Below are 20,128 nucleotides of genomic sequence, written 5' to 3' on the forward strand. Positions count from 1 at the left end.
CAGGTATGTAACTGAAAAACTGCATAGATTTTTATACTATTTCTCATAGGTTTTCACTCCTGAAACCAGGAAAAATACTCAAAAAGTTCCATCGCGTCAGGTTTGTTTTTTTAACTCGTGTTTGCAGTTTCATTTAAAGTTGAGCTCCCGTTTAACTCGAAATCTGATATTATATTCTTGATTCTAAAAATCCTATGCAAAAGTGATTTCTTACTTCCATTTAATATGTATTAGAGGGAGACTCAAGAATAAATACAAAGGGGGAAAGTGAAAATGGAAAGCGGAAGCGTCTTCGGAAGTGTATCAAAGCGAAGAAGAAAAGGTTTCATAGGCGAAAAGAATGAACACGGAATGTCGAATACTTTTTATCAAGAAATTGTTTGTTTAATTTTACAAGAAATATCGTTCAGTTCATTGTAATAAAATGGTAGTGTTTTTGTTATTGTTATGCTTTTTTTTTACGCAAACACCTTATATTTTGCACGAATACCGTACGTGACGGAGAGAAATGGAAGTCATTTTTGGATTCAGCACAGTCGAAAATATAATTACTTACCAAAAACACCCCGAGCAACTAAAAATTATTTTCTTGCAGATCTGTGTTATCGGTAGTTCGCTAGGGTTGAGGGCGAATGATAATAATGAGGAAAATCTTATCGCCGGTAACGATTGTACAGCAGGATTTCTGCAGCACTCGAATCAGAGCGAACTGGTAAGGATGTAAATAGCAGAATGTCAGTCGGCTGGTGGGGTGCGGCCGATCTTGGATCTGGGTATGGTATACAGAGTGTAGGGTGATGCGGATGGTTTCCTTTCACCTCTTCGTCGGGATGCCCCCTCTCCTTGGTCGAATATTCTGCACAGACAGACTCGGAGCCGAGGTGATACCCACCATATCCTCGTCGTCGACCAAGTCTTGGTAGTTTACGAAAGTGACAGTGTAGTACCAGTGGGCACATCGAATAGCCGCCGTTGGTGCCTCAGTGCCTCCGCTCACCTCCAACAGTGATCGCGACCGCCGTTCGATCATCGGTTCGACGAGTCATTGTCACCTACGACATACCTTTAATTTCGAGCCGCGTTCGTTCCAGGCCAACCAAAACACCGGATGGTGGATCGGGCGTTGCGATGTGCTGCAGGTTTACAATCGAATAACAATTACAACGCGTAGGGAAAAAGCCCGGAGAAAAGTTTTATTCCAAGAATACATAACATTTATACCGCAGTGCAGGGATTTAATCGTAACACGTTTTACACCATGGATTGGGTAAGTTTCATCCACTTATTTCGATTCCGTTATTATATGTCAAAGATCTCGCACCGGCGGTGCCAGCTAGCTCCTAAACTTCACCAGTAAATAAATTCACTCTCTGGTAATGAATATCCGGGAGGCAAAAAGAATCGTGTACCTACCCAACTCTCCCTGTCACTTATACAGTATAGGTGGACTACAGGTACACTACACCCAGTTCGCATGAACAAAAGTGAAATCACTTACGGCAACAGACGTTTACTTATTATTCGTGATTGGATTCCAGGACACCGTTACGAATGGTCCTTTTTAACCAGACGTTTTTCGTTCTACTTCTTCGCGTTCATCATCAACTTCTTCTTCTTCTTTTTCTTGCCATTTAAAAAATTCGAAGCATTCAGGCGGCGCGACGGCGGTTTGGAAAGGTGAGAGATTCCTTCGAAGGTCGTGCACGATCAGTTGGTAACCTTTCATTGATCGTCCGAGACGCGTTCCAAGATATTGCAAAATGCAACGTGTTTATAGATGAACTCCAGACATGATCTTTACGGTTCGGGCGGTGATTTGTCGAGCTTTCTAGTCCATAAATATTGTCTAGAAATTGTTATACGTACATTGAAAAAACTGGGAAGTACGAATGTGTACCGTACACTCTTGAATCCCAGAAATCTAGAGTCGTAACACGTGAGTCTTCCTATGAAAATTTCATTGCTGCAAACATTTGTATCATTTGCAAATGAAATTGCCGAGAGGAATGCGGTATTTAAATTCACGCACCTCTGTATGTTTTTGCCATCACGATATATATATAACCGCTGAGAAAGCTATCCTGCACGCAGTGTACCAAGAGTGCGTGTTGGTAGTCACGTGCAGAGATTCGATCGTCAAAGACCCGAATGGTCTCGAAAGCTGTGGGCCATGATCGAGACTCGAATCGTGTTTCTCAGCTCCTGTCCGGAGGCACTTAAGAAAGAACTAAATTATGCACTTATGGGAGGCAGATATGGATATCGCGAAGACATAACCACATCGGGAACCACGCGTGTAATGGTCCACCGGTCAGCCTTGAAATGATCTTGGATCGTGACGTAATGTGATAAGCGTTCACAGGGTGGTGCGTACAAGCCGCTCAATTCTATCGGGTGAATATTTTATATCGTCAGTTTCGTCCAGTAGCCGAACTCGTTGATTCCGCGGCAAGTGGAACAAGGGCAACATTCATGTTTCGGTATTTCGTCGGTGGTTTATCGTGGATCACGATCGAATCCTCGGGACATAGGAGTACCGCTACCGGTCAAGATAGTGACACACGGTGCCTGAAACGAAAAAGCATAAGGTGTTGTAGGTACTCGCCGATGCGGATCGAAGTTCGAGGGCTCCAGATCCGCGTAACGTCTTCTAATTTGGTATCGTTGCTTCTCCTGTTGCGAGAGGTGTCGATTACGGTGAAAGGGACCACCGGGACCGTTTGCACTTAACGTTATTACTACATGGCAAATGTTTGCAGAGTGGAATACGGTTTTCTTCATCTAATTACTGAACCACGAGTAGGTACAGCGAGAGTGTCCGGCCTCGGTGTACCGACTACATCATGTCCGGCCCCGTCGGCAAATTCCTTAGAAAGTAAAAGTTCCAATACCGAACCTCGCGCTACGCTGGCTTGCTTCGAAATTAAGGAGCTTCGTAGCGATTCGGTCGTGCACCAGACGCTCAAGTCCATTCATAGATGAACCCTGTACAGCGAAAGCGTTATCCTCCTAGTGGTACGATTAAATTAACAATCTTACAGTTGACAGTGACATATGTCATGGATGAAGTGACTCGATTAATCACCGACGAAATCTAGACAAGAAATAAAGTAGGTATGACGGCATTTGCATCATGTTGGAAAATCCCAGTACTCGTCCCACCTCGAATTTTTTGTCGTTCGTTCCGAAATTTTGATCAGTGAAAAACAGTCTTGAAGATAAAACGTGGGACAAAAACGGTGCCCAACATTCCACAAGCAGTTTGGAGGTCCTTGGAAATTTGATGTTAACGGACTGAGAACGTGACTCAGGCGCTATCTGGAAAAAGTATTCTGAAAAGTTTAAAATAAATGTACGACCTTCGAAAAAACCAGTTTGTCAACGACGACTGGAATTTAGGTATAATGGAAACTGTGATATGTAAAGAATTTCACGGATTGTTTCTTGCTATTTAAAATTTCGAAGGGCGAGGAACTCGTGACTTGAATTTTTGTTAAACAAATTCAGGCGGGACACGCTGGACATTTTAAAGTCCTGAGTAAGCTGTATTATTATTATTAATATTATTGTTATTATTATAGTATAGCGGTCAGCTATTACGTCAGGGATACTCGCATAAATTAAGGTAGACTACCCTGAATCTCTGATAAACATTCAACAATAATTTCGTAACCCCGTGGTTTGAACTACGTAGTCGAATAGCTAACGACAAATCCGTAAACTTACTACAAGTTACGTCGTTTCTATTCAATTCCACTCCTCCTCGTGGCAACTTTCTTCCCGAATGATTTCCAAAGAAACCGTAACACACTTGTATCTGATCACTTCGCGTCAACTGCACACATATACATATACGTACACATATATATACACAAAACGTATATAGGTATTTACGTTATTCGTAACTGCTCACGATCAGTTGCAGCGGATATCTGAATTCGTTTTTTAGTTCACAAAAGAGAAATTTCCCCTCTTTCGTTCGTGCAGCATTAACAAAGGCTGTATATTCATAGTTGTAATTAAATAACAAACAAAAAAGCAACAAGAAATTATACAGCCTTGGATCGCTCATATCGGTGAGAGTAATTTGACGGGTTTACGTAAGAAATTCAAGGAGTAAAAGAATTTAAGTACGTGCAACATAATCTGCATATACTGGGAAAAAAACGTCTTTCGAAAAATTATCTCACGACTGAAAAGCTGCGTGTAAATGGCTCATCTTTGATATGGTTCAAAAACGATGCGGTCGATTAACAATGGAGAATAGAAAATATACTTAACCTCGGATAATTATCGAGATCCGGTGATTTGTAGATTCGTTACAACGTTCTACTTGAGTATAAAATATACAAGTATTCATTCCGTGTGGTTACTCATCCGAAAAGGTCAAGATACTTAAATGTGCGCGGATAAATTATCAGTCCGAATAGAATAAACACGAGATGAAAATAAAACCTTACCGATATACGTATAATTCTGTAAACATGTAAAACCTCAGAATTCATTGGAACCAATGGGTAAATGTTTAATTGAATTACTAAATACCACTGAATGCGGACATTGGGCAATCCACGACGCAATCCTCTAATAAATATCGGTATTGAATTTGGGCCAATGGAGGGGATCCATGTTCAGCAATAAATGCTTTCCCATCAAGAATGTACCAAGAATGCGTCCATTAAGAGTTTAAAATTTATCTACTCATCCGAGAACCGGAGGTGAACCGGTGTCCCACCCATCCGCATCAGACCAGGCAAGGTCGTACGCTCTAAACTTGAGAGAGCTCATCACGCCTTAAGGGGATCACGATGAGCCTACGCCAGCCAAGGTGTTGAGATAATTAACGAGAGGCGGTGCAAAAGAAACCAAAGATTAAAATCCGAATTTCTATTTGCTGCTCGGAAGAATTGACGATTTTTTAAAAGGAGCTGACCAACTGGTTCCCCAAATACTGATCATCGCGCTTCAAACTTCAAACAAGTCACACTCGACGCTCTATGCATAAGGAAAGCACGAACCGGTTGGCATACTCTAACAAAGCGTTAGTCACCAAACCTACGTCGTATCATTTATAACCACAAGTGTCAGTCCGCGAACGCGACTTTCGTATACCTACTACCTGACTGAGAAATTGTCCACGAGAGCAGATGTCCTTGCAGACATTCCGATTAATCCTCGGGGCGCTTTGCGGGTTGGAAAAGCAAGTTTGCGACCAGGTATACGTGTAAAACTTACTTATGCAAAATCTGTTGGTAGACAGGATTGTGACCTTTCCTCTTTGTGACTTGGATCAAACGGACGAGGACAATCGCGTCATTGTGCTTCCTCGCATGACATATTGGACTGCACTCGCCCAATGCTGGAACAGAATAAGAAAGAACCGGTTAAAAGTCAAGGCTACCCCGGAATGTTTGAATTTGTCTTTGATGTCGATGCCGCTTAACGCACCTCAACGCTCCACCACCATCTGGGTCTCTGCTGCATGGGCGATGGTAGATGTATTATCCTACCCACCTGCACCACTGCACATAACCTTGGCCTTAGATCTACGCTCGGTGAAAATCCAGGCTCAAAGTTACAGTGTCAACAACCTTTTCTCCTCGCTCTCTTATATTGCTTACCAGGACGGGCTAACTAACCGACTTACGTTATACAGACACCAAGACCCGAACGTAACGATTGAGGCCACCACTTGGCGATTGGTAAAACCGCCGCCTTATGATATCAAACTTCTCTTTCTTCACCTGCGTACCATATTGTTAGACATTTAAATTGACGTTTACACGCGAAGAGAGGATCGTACTGTGTATATATAGGTATATAATATGCGTTAGATCTGGGATAGGGAGACTTTCATCGACCGTTTATTATCCGACTCCATACGTGTGCATGTCGTTTCGAATCGAACGTAAGGAATGGTTTGCACGCGTGCAAGATTAGGACCGCAACAGTGTTATTCGATCAACTGTAATACTTTGACACATACTACCAGATGGGACTCATTGACGTTGGTATTGTCGTTGGTTTGATGCACGCAGGATGATTGAAAATTGATTATTTGAAAAGAACGTTCACGTTTGCGTAGGCAGGAAAGGGGCGATAAAATCAGAGTTAAACGAGAACAACTATTTCGACATCGATACCTTAGCTACCGAGGCAAAGGATTAATTTACATCTCAATTCGCGCGTGAGAGGCGACTCGGCGTGAAATGAACACATAAACGATAGAATGGGAAAATCGTACATGTTATTATAAAGAACTGAAAAGCAATTTATCATTATTCATAGGAATTCAAGATTACGATTGTATGCGCAAAGTGCGGACATGGTCGAGGCGATTGTACGTATAGGTATGGTATATCGATACTGTAACGAGGATCAAATATGTGAGTAAATAATCAGTCAGTCAGTCAGACTTTCACGCGCACGAGGATGAACTTGAAGAGAAAAAGAAAGTACCCCGAAGGAGAACTTGCTGTTGGTGCGGGTTATCGGAGTTGTTTAAGTAGACGTCCAGTTTGACTGGTTCCGGGTTAGAATGCGTTTGAAAATTCCAAATTGAAATTTGACCATCCGCGTTTTTCTCCGTTCAAATATTTACCATTCATAATAAGAATCCTCTGTAAGGAACAGTGTACCCATAGAGTATCTTCAATTTCTTATGTAAAATCCCGTAAAGAATTGAAAGTTTTGTGTATGTGTGTGTGATCATTGATCATATGCAGCATACCATAAGTATATATAACGTTATGCAACGATCGTTAGTCGAGGCGTGCATAATGATATAATACGGGTTACACAAATAGCTGTAAGAGATAGGTGGAGTATATAGGAATCGTTACAAGGTCCATGGGCGCGAACAATGAAATTTGCCGTGGTAATTAAGCGGTTTATACATATATGTATATATATAGTATATATACATACGCATACGTATCAGATGCGCATGGTATACGAACTCGGTTTTTTGTTCCCTTTCATCTTAATCAAAATTAGCAAACTGTATAATTACTCGGTATGTGCACGTATAGAACAACAATTTCCATAAATTTAAACTCTTACCGTTGTTATCCTCTCTTTTTCTCATTTTATATGATTTGCATACAATGCTTTGCCTCGAAACGATGCAATTTTTTGGATACGTTTGCAAATTCAGAAGAACAGCTAAAACAAGCTAATATAATTGGCTTTTGCGGTAATTGCATATCTTTCGGCACAAAATTTTATTTCACCAATTGCTGGTAAAATAATTTCGTAATAATCATCGTTTTCATAATTATGACTAATATAATCGAAAGTCTGGTTCACTCGTCGAACAGAAAGGAGAATGTTTAAAAATTCACGAATACCGAGAAAAGCAAATATACTTTTAGGTATGATGCAAGGAAAAAAAAATCGTAGTCTTTTGCATACGAATGACATATGACATATTGAATAAATACGCATATGCAGATTTATCGAGAAAAGGGGCGTAGGTACGTACTTTAAACACGTAATTGCCGAAGCGTCCAATTTTGAAGAATTTATAAAAGCCTAACGGATTCGAGAAAGTAATTTCACTGACCGAAGCCGCGCGCCGGTCGGTCCTCTGCTTTCTCTTAACCACGCGTGTGTGTGTGTGTGTACACACACATGTATCTATAAGTCTATAATATCGCGCGTACATAGATATAACACAGGTGCATAGGCGTGTTACGTAATTAGGAGTGGTTCTCTGATGACTCTACTTTTTCCATTGCTAAGATAGATACAATGTGAAGAGAGACCCAACATACGTAACAATCATTACCTACGGTTATAGATTTCAATTGAAGCAATGCACACACACACACACATAATATTTGAATAAACACTAGACCCTCAAATATAGATTTCTTGAAGAAAAATCAATATATCAAAATAAATATTCAAATAACATATTAGCAAAGATTCGTGTGCACAATATATTTGCACAGAACTCGAGTTGTAGAAATCAACTTGTAAACGATCAAAGCCTCGATATTATTGACAGGTAGAGAATCTCTACGATCTAGTTTTTTCAAGATTAGCCAAACCATCCGCTGGACGTAAAATGTACACAGAATTCGTGATTTATATATTTACGTGAAATGCAAATTATCCCGATTAGATTTACGGCAATAAATCGACGAGGCGTGGCTCGGTGTTAGATTTCAGGCATACGCGTTCATCTTCTTTTTAATTTCACTAGTTAAAATATATTTTAGGTAACATTCACACGGATCATTCGTTTCGCGGCCGAGCCCTCGGGCATTGAAAAGGCCTTCAGAACTGACCGAGTGATATGAATGTAATTATTATATTATAACATCATTTACTATCATTTATAGCCTTGCCATCGAAACACTGAAGATGAACGTGGGTACCATATGAATTCAATTACAGAATATCTATCTATTTGACTGTCGTAAAAAATCACAAAGCAGAATCGAATAGCCGCTGAAATATTTTAACTGTCTTATATATAATACGCGACGCGATGACCGTCGATGAGGAAATTGAAAGATAAAATGAAATTAAATAAACAAATCAAGTGTGAAATTATAGATGTATTTGTAAGTCACGGAGAAAAAATATAGTCAAAGCAATAATGTGAAAATTAATTACAAGGAAACACGAATCAACATACGTCTTATCTCTTTTTATTTGTTATGTAACTACGACGAGCTATGCGAGAAAAAAAATTTATTTCCCAATTGAATTAATTGCAGTGGACATTTACAAATGAAAATGTCATTCCGTTGTTTCAAATCTTTTTTCACTTGCTTTTACGGTAAAAACAAAAATCGAACGATGTGCGTATCGTGTTTCTTCGAGTTTTATGTCAGTGCAGGTAGATTATTAATAATGTCTCTCGAAACTCGACTATTGTTTTTTTTTAAATTTTATTTAATTTTTTAACAAGGTAGAAGGTTTTTATTTCATACGAGATCCGGGTTCGTTTGGGTATTAGAGTAATAGAAATTAAAATCGGCATTTATCTGAAATGCAGAAAAATCCAAAAACTTGCTTGTTTTTCTTCCGTTACTTAATTCTTGCAGTTTTTCCTTTCTCTGGCAACGGAATTATATCTTTTAGAGATATCTATATGCACTTGAAGAGTGCAGGCAGCAAGCTATGAATGTTACGCGGGTATGTAAATTCAGACACGTCGAATATAACATAACATAACACAACATAACAAAAGCAAAAAAATTCCTAAGGCGCATTCTACGACGGTTTGCAATATACGAGATATTACAATCCTAGTGCGTAGTTGTAATTTTACGTAACAGCAGCAGCACACCGACGGCTTTCCCCGTTTATTATACAAATATTATCCACATATATATATATATCTGTGATGTATAAATAATAACTGTAGAAATTTGACGAAAAAATATATACGAGAATCTACCTTATTGTCAATTATGCCACCTTCGCAATCCCGTGAATGTTTTTTCATTAAAATATTTACATTTCTTCAGGTCAAAAACAATCCTGAGTATAATCATGCGCATTATGATTACAGCGTGCATCGAGTTAAAAAAATTGGTGAGAAATTTTTTCGATTCAAGTCTCTCGCAAAGCCGCAAGGGTCAATGATATTATTATACGCGGAAGTCCGGATATCCTGCTTAAGGCACGATATACACGCGTGGCGATCGTCGAAGCACGCGAGCCAAGTTAACCGTTAACGTATTTGTTCGTGACTTTGGTGCTAAACCTTATTATGCCTGTCTATACAATTTAAATATATCCACATACGGAATTGTAGAATGTGTGAAGAAGCCAAAAGTGGTTTGTAAAGTGTACATGATTATTTGAAGCGACGAGAAGATAGCGGATTCATTTTTACACCGAATCCACAGCAAACCGATTTTTTGCCCTTTGGATATAAACCAAGAATAATAATAATTTTAAAAAAGAACGATGACAAAATAGCAGAAAGTCGAAAGAAGACTGACCGTAAATAAATCTGTACAATAAAAGATATTTCAATCATATTGTGAAACTTGACTCACCGTCTTCTTTTTCTCCTTCCAGTTACGATAAATTTCCTGTTTTGTTCTGTTGCAGAGGGTACGATCAGTCGCCCAACTTTTGATGCTGGGGTGTTTAACAGCATTGCTAGACTGCGGTGAGTATTTGGAGTTGTTGATATCTGGGATAAAGAAAAAAATTAAAATAGTGTAAAAAGATCAAGCATATTTGCATGCATCTGGACGATAAAATAACGTGTTATTCAAATACACCGTAGTGATGGAAACTAAGCTAAAAATAATGGAACACGACTCGATTGAATCGGTAACAATTGATCGATTATTTTGTATTTTTTTGAAACAGTGCTTTAAAAACCAAAATTTCGTATATTTCATTATGTAGTCTTAATGGCGCAAAAGTTTTTTGATCATTTATAGTTTCATACAAAATATTTTTCAATTCCAGGTGAAAATATTCATTCACCTTTCGCTTATTATATCAAATAGGTATCTTTGTAGGTAAGACAATGATAATAATTCATACTTTAATCACATAAATTGATATTGTATTGCGTCGTTCGTGGCAGTAGAAAAAAAAAAACCGATCGTGAGGAAAAATAATCAAGTCGGTGGATTAATCGAGTTTGATAAATCATCGATTATACTCGATTAATCGGGAAAAAATGATCGATTATTTTTGGTCATTATTAAAATATAGTTGTCCAGTATTTTGTGCTACACCTAGAGACGCATGAATTCACTTTACACTTGAATTCGATATGAAATCTTTCGCTCGTCTCTTAACATTTATGAAAATGTCGTATAAATGGGAATTATAGTAAACTAGTCCCTAAGCGCCCAGGGCGACTGCGTCAGGCAAGTCTTATTATAACATTAGCCTGCGGCAATGCTCCGCCTGTTTCTATATCGCAGTCATAATATCATTTAGGCATGATGTCGACGTGATACAGGTATAGGCATAATACGCGCACAAGCCGTCCCCTTGATTGATTCGCAGGAGGTTTTCGATGTTAACGGGTGAAAGTCTAAGAAGTATAATATCGATATCCGTGCACGTGAAGTACGTATCTTGTAAGGCATCAAGTTTTAGGCAATTAGCCTAATTAATCACTTACCTCAAAGAATCATTTACGTTAAGAATCTTCTGCCGATGCATCCAGTCGCAGCTATTCTGTCTTAGGCAACCTCGGGCCGGAGTTTGAAGAAGAAAAAAAACCTCAATCAATTCAAATTCTGGAGTTCCTCAGTTTTGAGACCGGTGAAAAGTCTGGAAAAATTAATACAACAAGAGAAGATGAGAAAAAGTATATCTTTCTCACAATTCATAATTTCGTAAGTAGTATAACAAGGAGAGTTCTGCGTACAGATCCCGATACCGCCATTTTATCGACATTGTAGTTGCTTCACAGCTCAGACACTAACCCTTTTTTCGGGTGGAGGTTATTCCCACTCTGATTGACTTTATCGATCATCGGAAAAAGGGTTTGTGTCTGAGCTGTAAGGCGACTAAAATGTCGGTAAAATGTCTGTATCGAGATCTCTACGCAGAACTCTCTTTGTATTACTACTATCGTAGAAATTTGTACTTATAAAACACTGCAGATTAATATATCTATAACTGTATTATCAAATCTGTTTTTCACTTTTCCTAATACATTTTTTTCAGCGTTAATTTTATTCTATTCTCAACACGGCGTTCAAATTTCAAGAATTTTGATCGATGTAAAAAGTTTTCGCTTCGCATTGTGTACGAGGTGGTCATAACTTTATAAATAGGTTTATTGAATTCCCGGATTGAAATTTCACTTGCAGTTTATAGCATATTGGCAATGAAACATCTACGTAGATGTCAACGGTCAAGAGAGGCCTAGAGGCAATAAAAATGCATCGCATGCTATATGAAGACAATCATACGGTGTCTGGTTGCGTATTCAATGCACGTTTATCAACATCTAAATGTATGTGTGAATAGAAACGCGGCTCACACACGTTTAACTAGGATGGTAACGGTAAAACACTCTCGGTCTATTGTACGTATATCACATTGCACACGGTACGCATACCATATACATGTTTGTCTGCGCATAGCATCAATCAATGTTGCACCTTAGTCTTTCAGACTGTCTCTATGTGGTATATAATTACGTACCTAGGCGCGAAGCACGTACGGTAATATGAAAATACCGGCGTGAATATTGACGAAAGTATTTTCGAACACTTGGGAAAAAAAATAAATAAAAAATAATAGAAAGACAATGGAGAAACGTTATTTTTTCATTTATTTTATTAGAATAATTTTGTATAATGACTGCACACGTGTAAATAATCTTCAATACAGCGTCATTTATAAGATTAAGGTGAAACAAAGAAAAAAAGGGGGATGACTAAAAGAATACCACGAAGAAAAAAAAAAACAGTAACGTTCAAAGCATAAAATTGTGGAGTTTCGTACAGCTGACACAAATATACGTTCATTGGCAAAATAAATTTCGTGCGGACTGCATACCAGGTTTATTTAAAATATTTTTCCAACAGCGATGTATTCGTAATAATTATCGATGAATCGCTTCCTTTTACTGAAAAGAGTAATAAATAGACGATTACTCACCGCGATTTTCCAGGAAATGGAAAGACAAGCATGCCGTAGGAAAATCTATCGTCGGTACAACCCTGAAGGTGCATAAACTGTGCATGTCTTTCGTGCTCAGCGTGTGCCCTGAAACAATAGAGAAATATGTTAAGAAAAAGTTGATTGCAGAAGTGAAAGATCCTGGAAACTAAAAGACAAACTATTGCGAATATCGAAACTTGAGAAGGTTCCAGTCTTCTCGGGGTTCAAAATAAGAAAAACACATTTATTGGAACGTCTCATTCACTATTCACGTTATCAGTATCCAATGATTTTCCTACGTTACAGGTATAGCGGAACAGCGAGTTGTATGTTACTACACAAATTGGTCAGTGTATAGACCAGGGACAGCGAAGTTTTCACCACAAAACATCAACCCATACCTTTGCACGCATCTTATATACGCCTTTGGCGGTTTCACTAAGGACAATGCACTGAAACCGTTCGACAAATATCAAGACATCGAGAAAGGTATGATTTTTTAATAAGAACCGATAACTTGTCGCAAGAAGATTATTCGATCTAACGGTAAATAATGTTTCCATTGACAGGTGGATATGCAAAGTTCAACGGTCTGAAAACGTACAATAAAAATTTAAAAACGATGCTGGCTGTCGGCGGATGGAACGAGGGTTCAAGCAGGTTTTCGCCGTTGGTTGCCGACCCTGACAGACGGAAGGAATTCGTCAGAAATACAGTAAAATTTTTGAGACAAAATCATTTCGATGGTTTGGATCTTGATTGGGAATACCCGGCGTTTAGGGATGGTGGAAAGCCTCGTGACAGAGATAATTACGCCTCACTGGTTCAGGTGTGTACTGGACTGTTTTCGATTACGTAATAGAGATCCAGGCATTGCAAGATATGGATCTTTGTTTTAACGATAGTATTTTTTCGGTAGGAACTTCGCGAAGAATATGAACGCGAATCATTGAAAACAGGACGTCCGCGACTGCTACTTTCAATGGCTGTTCCAGCTGGTATAGAATACATTAACAAGGGATACGACATTCCCAAACTCAACAAATACTTGGATTTCATTAATCTCCTTTCATATGACTATCACTCATCCTACGAACCTGCCGTGAACCATCATTCTCCTCTGTATCCACTGGAAGAAGATAACGAATACAATTTCGACACCGAACTGACAGTCGTAAGGATCATACTTTAATTTTTAAATTATCTGTGATGTGTGATGAACAGTTCTATGCCTCTGACCATCAATTCATCATTTACCAGGACTACACGATCAAGCATCTATTGGACGTCGGAGCCTCTCCAGACAAAATTGTCGTCGGCATTCCAACGTATGGACGTTCTTTCACGTTGTTTAACGAAGAAGCAACGGAGCTAGGTTCACCATCCGATGGTCCAGGCGAAGAGGGTGACGCTACGAGGGAAAAAGGATATTTAGCTTATTACGAGGTCAATATCTTGCATCTTTGAAAAACCTCGATATTGGGTAATGGCTGGTCATTTGCTGTAATTAAAACCTTTTCTAGATTTGTGAGAGCTTGATAGACTCGGACGAATGGGAGGTGGTATCCCCGAATTCAAATGCGATGGGTCCGTACGCCTACAAAGGCAACCAATGGGTAGGATATGACGACGAGGCAATTGTGAGACTCAAGGCACAATATGTTACCGAAAATGGATTGGGCGGAATCATGTTCTGGTCAATTGATAATGACGACTTCCGCGGAAAGTGTCATAATCGTCCGTACCCGTTGATCGAAGCAGCCAAGGAAGCAATGTTGGCTGGAAGCGAGTAAGCACATTGCAGACTTCAATAGTCACGATTCGTCTGCTGACTAAATTAATTACAAAATGATAATTATTACAGAAAAACAAGCGTTCGAGAAAAGTCGACTAGACCAACCAAGACACGAATAGAGAGCAATTTTATTGGTAGAAAACTTGGGGCAGGTAGACGCAGAACTACAGAGGCTCCTGCGGGCACGCGTCGAAACAATTTGCGAAAGCGAATAAACTCGCTGAGGTCTAACAGCCGGTCGAACGCTCGAACAAATTTGGAGAATGAAGAAACCAAGTCGCAGGTGAACGGGCGAAACAGGGGGCAATACTCTGACTCGGAAGATGATGAAGACATTTCGAACATCAGAAGAATAGACGCAAATGTTGTCAGAAGTGCAGAATTCAGCGAAGATCAAGATACAGAAAATTCTCAATCGCAAAACAGAAATCGTCTACGCGGTGCACAGAGGCGAAAAAGCCCCGAAAAAACGAGGCGCAGAACTACTACAGCTTCTAGCGTTTCGGAAGAAGTCGCAGAACAAGCGGGAGTTAACAAATTAACAACTCCTGAGCCACCGACCACACCAGACCCCGGAACAGGTACTTCATTAATTATTAGTAGAATTTTCTGTGAGTAGAGTCTGCCTTCACTTGCAGTACTAACGTGATACAAATAATTACAATCCAGATTTCAAATGCGAGGATGAAGGTTTCTTCTCTCATCCACGAGACTGTAAAAAATATTTCTGGTGCCTTGACGCTGGACCTGGTGGATTGGGAATTGTCGCTCATCACTTTACCTGCCCAGCAGGTAGTAAAAATTGTCATTTAAACCTCTGTGGACAAAAGTTACTGGAGTGCAAATAACAGCGACCAGACTTTAGCACCAACCTAATGTATTTTTATCCCCTTCTACAATGCAGGCTTGGTATTCAATAAAGCAGCTGACTCGTGTGATTACCCTCGCAACGTTGTGTGCCCCAAGGCAAAAACCGCGGGGGGTCCGACAACACGCGCTCCTATTATTGCTGCCACGAGTCGTACAACAATAATATCCAGTACCACTCGTCGTTCAGCAACAAGTAGTACAACTACAGAACCCAGTGAATACGACGAAGAGTATGAATATTACGATGATGACGAACTTGAGGAAGAAAACGTTCCCGTAAGCACGACGACAGCCAGGGCTCTGCAGTACCAGACTATAAGTCGAAATAGAGCAACGACGACTACAACTACGACCACTGCGAATCCACCTACATCCACGCAAATCCCAAAAACAACAACCTCCGAAACGTATCAGTCATTACCTTCAAGAGGTAGCAACGTCGCACCAGCGACATCGATAGACGAGGCTGAAGAAGATCCGCAGGTTCTTAAAGAACTGATTGATTTAATCAAAAAAGCAGGTAAGACTCAAACCCTATCCTCAAATATTTCTTATTTGAAAAGATAAAAAGATACTGTGCTTAAAGAAAAGTTTTTATGTATTAGTTACATTGTGCAATTCTATTTAGGTGGTCTCGAAGAGTTGGAGAAGCAGCTTCACCTGCAAGGTAAAGGTAGCGAGAGTAATGTACGAACAGGCTCTGCGACGAACAAAACCAGTTCTACACCAACGACAATTAGTAGAAGCTTATACGAACGAGTGTTAAACCGCCAAGCAGCCAACAGTGGAAATACACTGTTCAGAAGAACTACAGCGTCGCCAATCACTGTCACGAAGAAAATAACCGAGACGTTAGACTCACAACCCTCTGTCATCCAGCGATCAAAACCAAGTTTCCGAAACGGCCCTGGGCAAGCACAATTCGAAGGTCTCGATGATGTTCCGGAGGTAAAAAGTCTCAGAAGAGAAAGACCTCAATATGTTACTATTAATCGCCAACGGTAAGTCAACTTTCTGAGATACAGTTATTGCAAACTAGAAAATTTGATCATGGTTTAAATGATATTAAGATTTATAATTAGACCTTCTACTGAGGCGCCACTTGAAGATAGCGAGGAGCTTGACGAAAATAACGAAGATGACTTATCTTCGGAAGAAAACTTATCAAATAATCCACCAGAAACCACAACAGCTATTCCAAGAGGAACTCCTGGTTATGTTAATATACGCCGTAACCGAATTACGACCGCTAGGTATTTATTTTCCTCATGCACAACATTTATGGACTATTGTACGAAAGATATTATTCTCTTTAATAAATTCTTTAGGTCCAATATACCCCAAGAAGAGAGTGAAGAAGACGTTAATGTTAATCGCCGCCGACCCGTAGCATCAATAGATTCCGCACTGTAATATATATGCACCCTCCATTGCTTTTATACTATATGTATTCATGATCGAAAATCTCGTATTATTCTATGACATTTTACTGAAATAATTTTAGCGCTGTGAGTGATGATGCTGATGTTGATGATGATGACTCTACAGAATTAGAAATTGCGACTGAAGCAGTTTTAACACGTCGACGAACTCAATTTCCTATTCAGGAAGAACAAACCAGCACGTCTAGGTTTTTATTATATTCCGTTTCAGCACACCAACATTATAAGCAATGGATTAATTGATTTCTTTTCAGGTACATTACCATTCATCGTGTAAGAAGTACTACACATGCACCTGAAGAAGCAGCTTCGGAAGAAGAAGCTCAAATCGTTGATATTACTACTAAAGCAACTCCTTCTTCTACAGAAAATATTTTACCAACAACACCTGACGTTGAGATCGAAGATGAGATTGATGATAAAATATCTGTACCTGAGACAAATATAGAAAACGAAGCAGCGGTCGAGGAATCAATTGTCCGTACCGAATCTAGCCCACCAATATCAACAACGCAGTCTCAGAGTTTTATTGTCACAGATCTTCCTGTGCAAAATGTTGATCCTTTAACTACAATAACCCCGTTACCTATATCAGTAAAATCGATTGAGATTGGGGAATATCCTACAACTGCAGTACCATCGTCTACAGTTGTTTCTAGTACCACAATACAAGAATCTAGTTTTGACGAATCGACTACAAAAGGATCGGCGGCAGTAGCACAGCCAAGACCATTCGGTTTCCAGAGAAGAGCTAGGCCAACGACTACCGTTACATCGCTAACGCCAAGCCCAGACACAACAACCTCTTCTTCTGTTAGTTCTGATACAGGACGAGTAAAGGTGAGTACTCAGACACGAAACTTTGCACAATCATCAAATAATAAGCGAGGCCGTACTAGAATAAGAGTAAGGCCAGTAAATGCAGACTTTGGTAACCAAGAGGTTTCTGCGCAGAAAACTGTTGATTTTGACAATAGTAATGAACAACGACAGGGTAGTGGTTATTCCGATATCAACAATACTGACAACACAACAGAAACATTCGATTCTGAAATACCAAAGCGCGTAGTTAAAGTAATTAAGAGGCTGAAAACTAATAGAGGATTTAGCAGATTCACTCCACCAGATGGCACACCGTTAACGGATGGAAGTACACCCAGTATAGTGCGGAGAACACGATTGCGTATTAGAACAACTACAGAAGCGAATTCCAACGCTGATAATGATTCCATGGAGCATATCAATAGTGAACCTGAAATTGGCAGTGCGCGAGCCGTACGAACAGGTGCGCCGATATCAAGTGCAACGCCTACATCAGGCCCGGGGGTCGAAACGACTGAGATTACTGATAATTCGAACTTGAGAGACAGCAGAATTATTAGAATTTTGGATGAAAATTCGTCAGCAAGAACGCAAGAATCTAACAATAGCACTGACGAAGGTGTAAAAATTACAAAGATTCGTGTTGTACCTAATCAAAACAGACGTCGTGTATTTCGACAACGTTCTAGAATAAATCGTGTCTCAAAAGCCACTAGTTCAGTTGTACCTGTCGTCGGCAATGACAATGAAACAAATGCATTGAGTAGAAGCGTGGATAGCTTGGTGAGGTCTAAAGTACGTACGCTAAAGCCAACAACTAAACGACAATTGCACAGAAATCTCTATGCACGGAAAAATACACCTCAAACTTCATACAGTAGTACAACTGAATCTAGTCCATCTACAGAGGGAACAAAATCAATTATCTCAATACAAACTACTACCTTAAATTACATTGAATCGATCTCTTCTATGGAATCGCACACTGAAATTAATGATTTAGAAGTGACAGATCTTCCTAGTACATCCCCACCAGAATCACTAAACAATTCACAAACTTCATACAGCAGTACAACTGAAACTAATTCATACAGTAGTACAACTGACTCTAGTCCATCCACAGAGGGAACAAAATCAATGAGCTCAATTCTAACTAGTACTCTAAATTACATTGAATCGATCCCTTCTACGGAATCACACACTGAAATCAATGATTTAGAAATGACAGATCTTCTCAGTACATCACTACCAGAGTCCCAGAATGTTCCTACAACACCTATACCATATTTGACAAATAAAAAAATATATGGCGATATTTCTACTGCTCAAGTATACATATCTACAACTGACGGAGAAGATATTAAAATGGAAAGTGAAGAGATTACGACAGAACAGGAAGAGTTCGCAACGGAAAGAGAAGAGATTGTAACAGAAATGCCAGAAACGACAACCGAACTCCTGTTAAATACTACTATTTTATTACCACAAGTGCAAATAAACGTAACAGTTCCTGTGACTACTAGGAATGCAAATGTGACGGAAAGTTACAACGATGAGAGGACGAAAATAGAAGAAGGAACAGAACCGAGACGACGATCGTATGGACAGAAGGTATCACGGGTAAGACGACCTATTTCATCCTTTCAGCCAAGAGCTGTAGGAACACAGATAAAAGATCAGCAAGCTTTGCGAAGGGAACAAAATATTAAACGTTTTCGTTTAAAACCTGAATTAGCATCTAACAAGACACAGAGGCAACAATTCAACATCGTCAGATCGCAGGTAAATCAGAGACAAAATTTTTCAAGCTTATATCCGGATAGAAGAAGTAGATTCAATTCAAGGGTATTTGGCAGACCAACGACGTCAAATGCTGCTAGCTCTAAAGATTATATTGGTATTGAAGTAGAGCAGAACGTGACGACAGCTTTGACCAGTAATCAGCAGGATGTTACCATAGAATCAACAACACCTTTGGTTCCAACAGTAGTAAGTAATTCGTTTGATATCAATGGCACGTCAAACTTCTCGATAAACGTTACAAGTGATGCAACGATCACCACAGAAATTGAAGGCATTTCGACACAGAAAACGGTTGATATTACAGAGCCAGTAACAGAGGTTGACATAATTTCAATGCTCGTTGAAGAAGACGCAGTAACAGAAACTTTGCCTCCAATTCAAGACACGGAAGCGACGACAGAGAGAAATGATATTTTTACAGGGAATGATCCAACCACGGATTCTGCATTTCTTTCTACAACTATTGATGAAGATACAGTAAAGATAACACCCACCAGTGAAGAATTTCTCACTGAGACTAAAAAAGTGTATACTACAATTCTGACCACGGAAAATGACTCATCATCAGTCGGAAATACATCACATATTATCACAGATATCATCGAACAAACTACAGAAATTCTTGAGGATGAAACGATATTTACTACATTGGCAGATGCTGATGAGACTAGATCCCGGACTTCTATTATAGAAATGGAAACTACTGCTCCGATGATACCTTGGGAAACAACTACTCTGGGATTTCACAATTCAGACGATGCAATGTTGATAAACGAAGACACAA

General features: G+C 39.5%; 1 protein-coding gene across 2 annotated transcripts in view; it reads left to right on the forward strand.

Moving 5' to 3' along the window:
• The first annotated feature begins 886 nt into the window (after positions 1-886).
• Positions 887-20,128, forward strand: part of LOC124306419 (serine-rich adhesin for platelets-like) — a 28,643-nt gene continuing 9,401 nt past the window's right edge. The window contains exons 1-15 of one of the 2 annotated variants that reach the window (XM_046767112.1): positions 887-1,267; positions 10,078-10,138; positions 12,919-13,101; positions 13,182-13,441; positions 13,532-13,786; positions 13,873-14,058; positions 14,136-14,401; positions 14,477-14,988; positions 15,077-15,199; positions 15,312-15,797; positions 15,906-16,278; positions 16,360-16,530; positions 16,606-16,686; positions 16,782-16,907; positions 16,974-17,559. In XM_046767112.1, the coding sequence (XP_046623068.1) occupies positions 1,259-1,267; positions 10,078-10,138; positions 12,919-13,101; positions 13,182-13,441; positions 13,532-13,786; positions 13,873-14,058; positions 14,136-14,401; positions 14,477-14,988; positions 15,077-15,199; positions 15,312-15,797; positions 15,906-16,278; positions 16,360-16,530; positions 16,606-16,686; positions 16,782-16,907; positions 16,974-17,559 (3,678 nt within the window). In that variant the 5' untranslated portion in view covers positions 887-1,258. The remainder of the gene's footprint in view (positions 1,268-10,077; positions 10,139-12,918; positions 13,102-13,181; positions 13,442-13,531; positions 13,787-13,872; positions 14,059-14,135; positions 14,402-14,476; positions 14,989-15,076; positions 15,200-15,311; positions 15,798-15,905; positions 16,279-16,359; positions 16,531-16,605; positions 16,687-16,781; positions 16,908-16,973; positions 17,560-20,128) is intronic. The other variant, XM_046767111.1, reaches the window with a different exon arrangement.

The sequence above is a fragment of the Neodiprion virginianus genome, chromosome 5 (assembly GCF_021901495.1).
Source record: "Neodiprion virginianus isolate iyNeoVirg1 chromosome 5, iyNeoVirg1.1, whole genome shotgun sequence".
NCBI classification, from domain to species: Eukaryota; Metazoa; Arthropoda; class Insecta; order Hymenoptera; family Diprionidae; genus Neodiprion; species Neodiprion virginianus.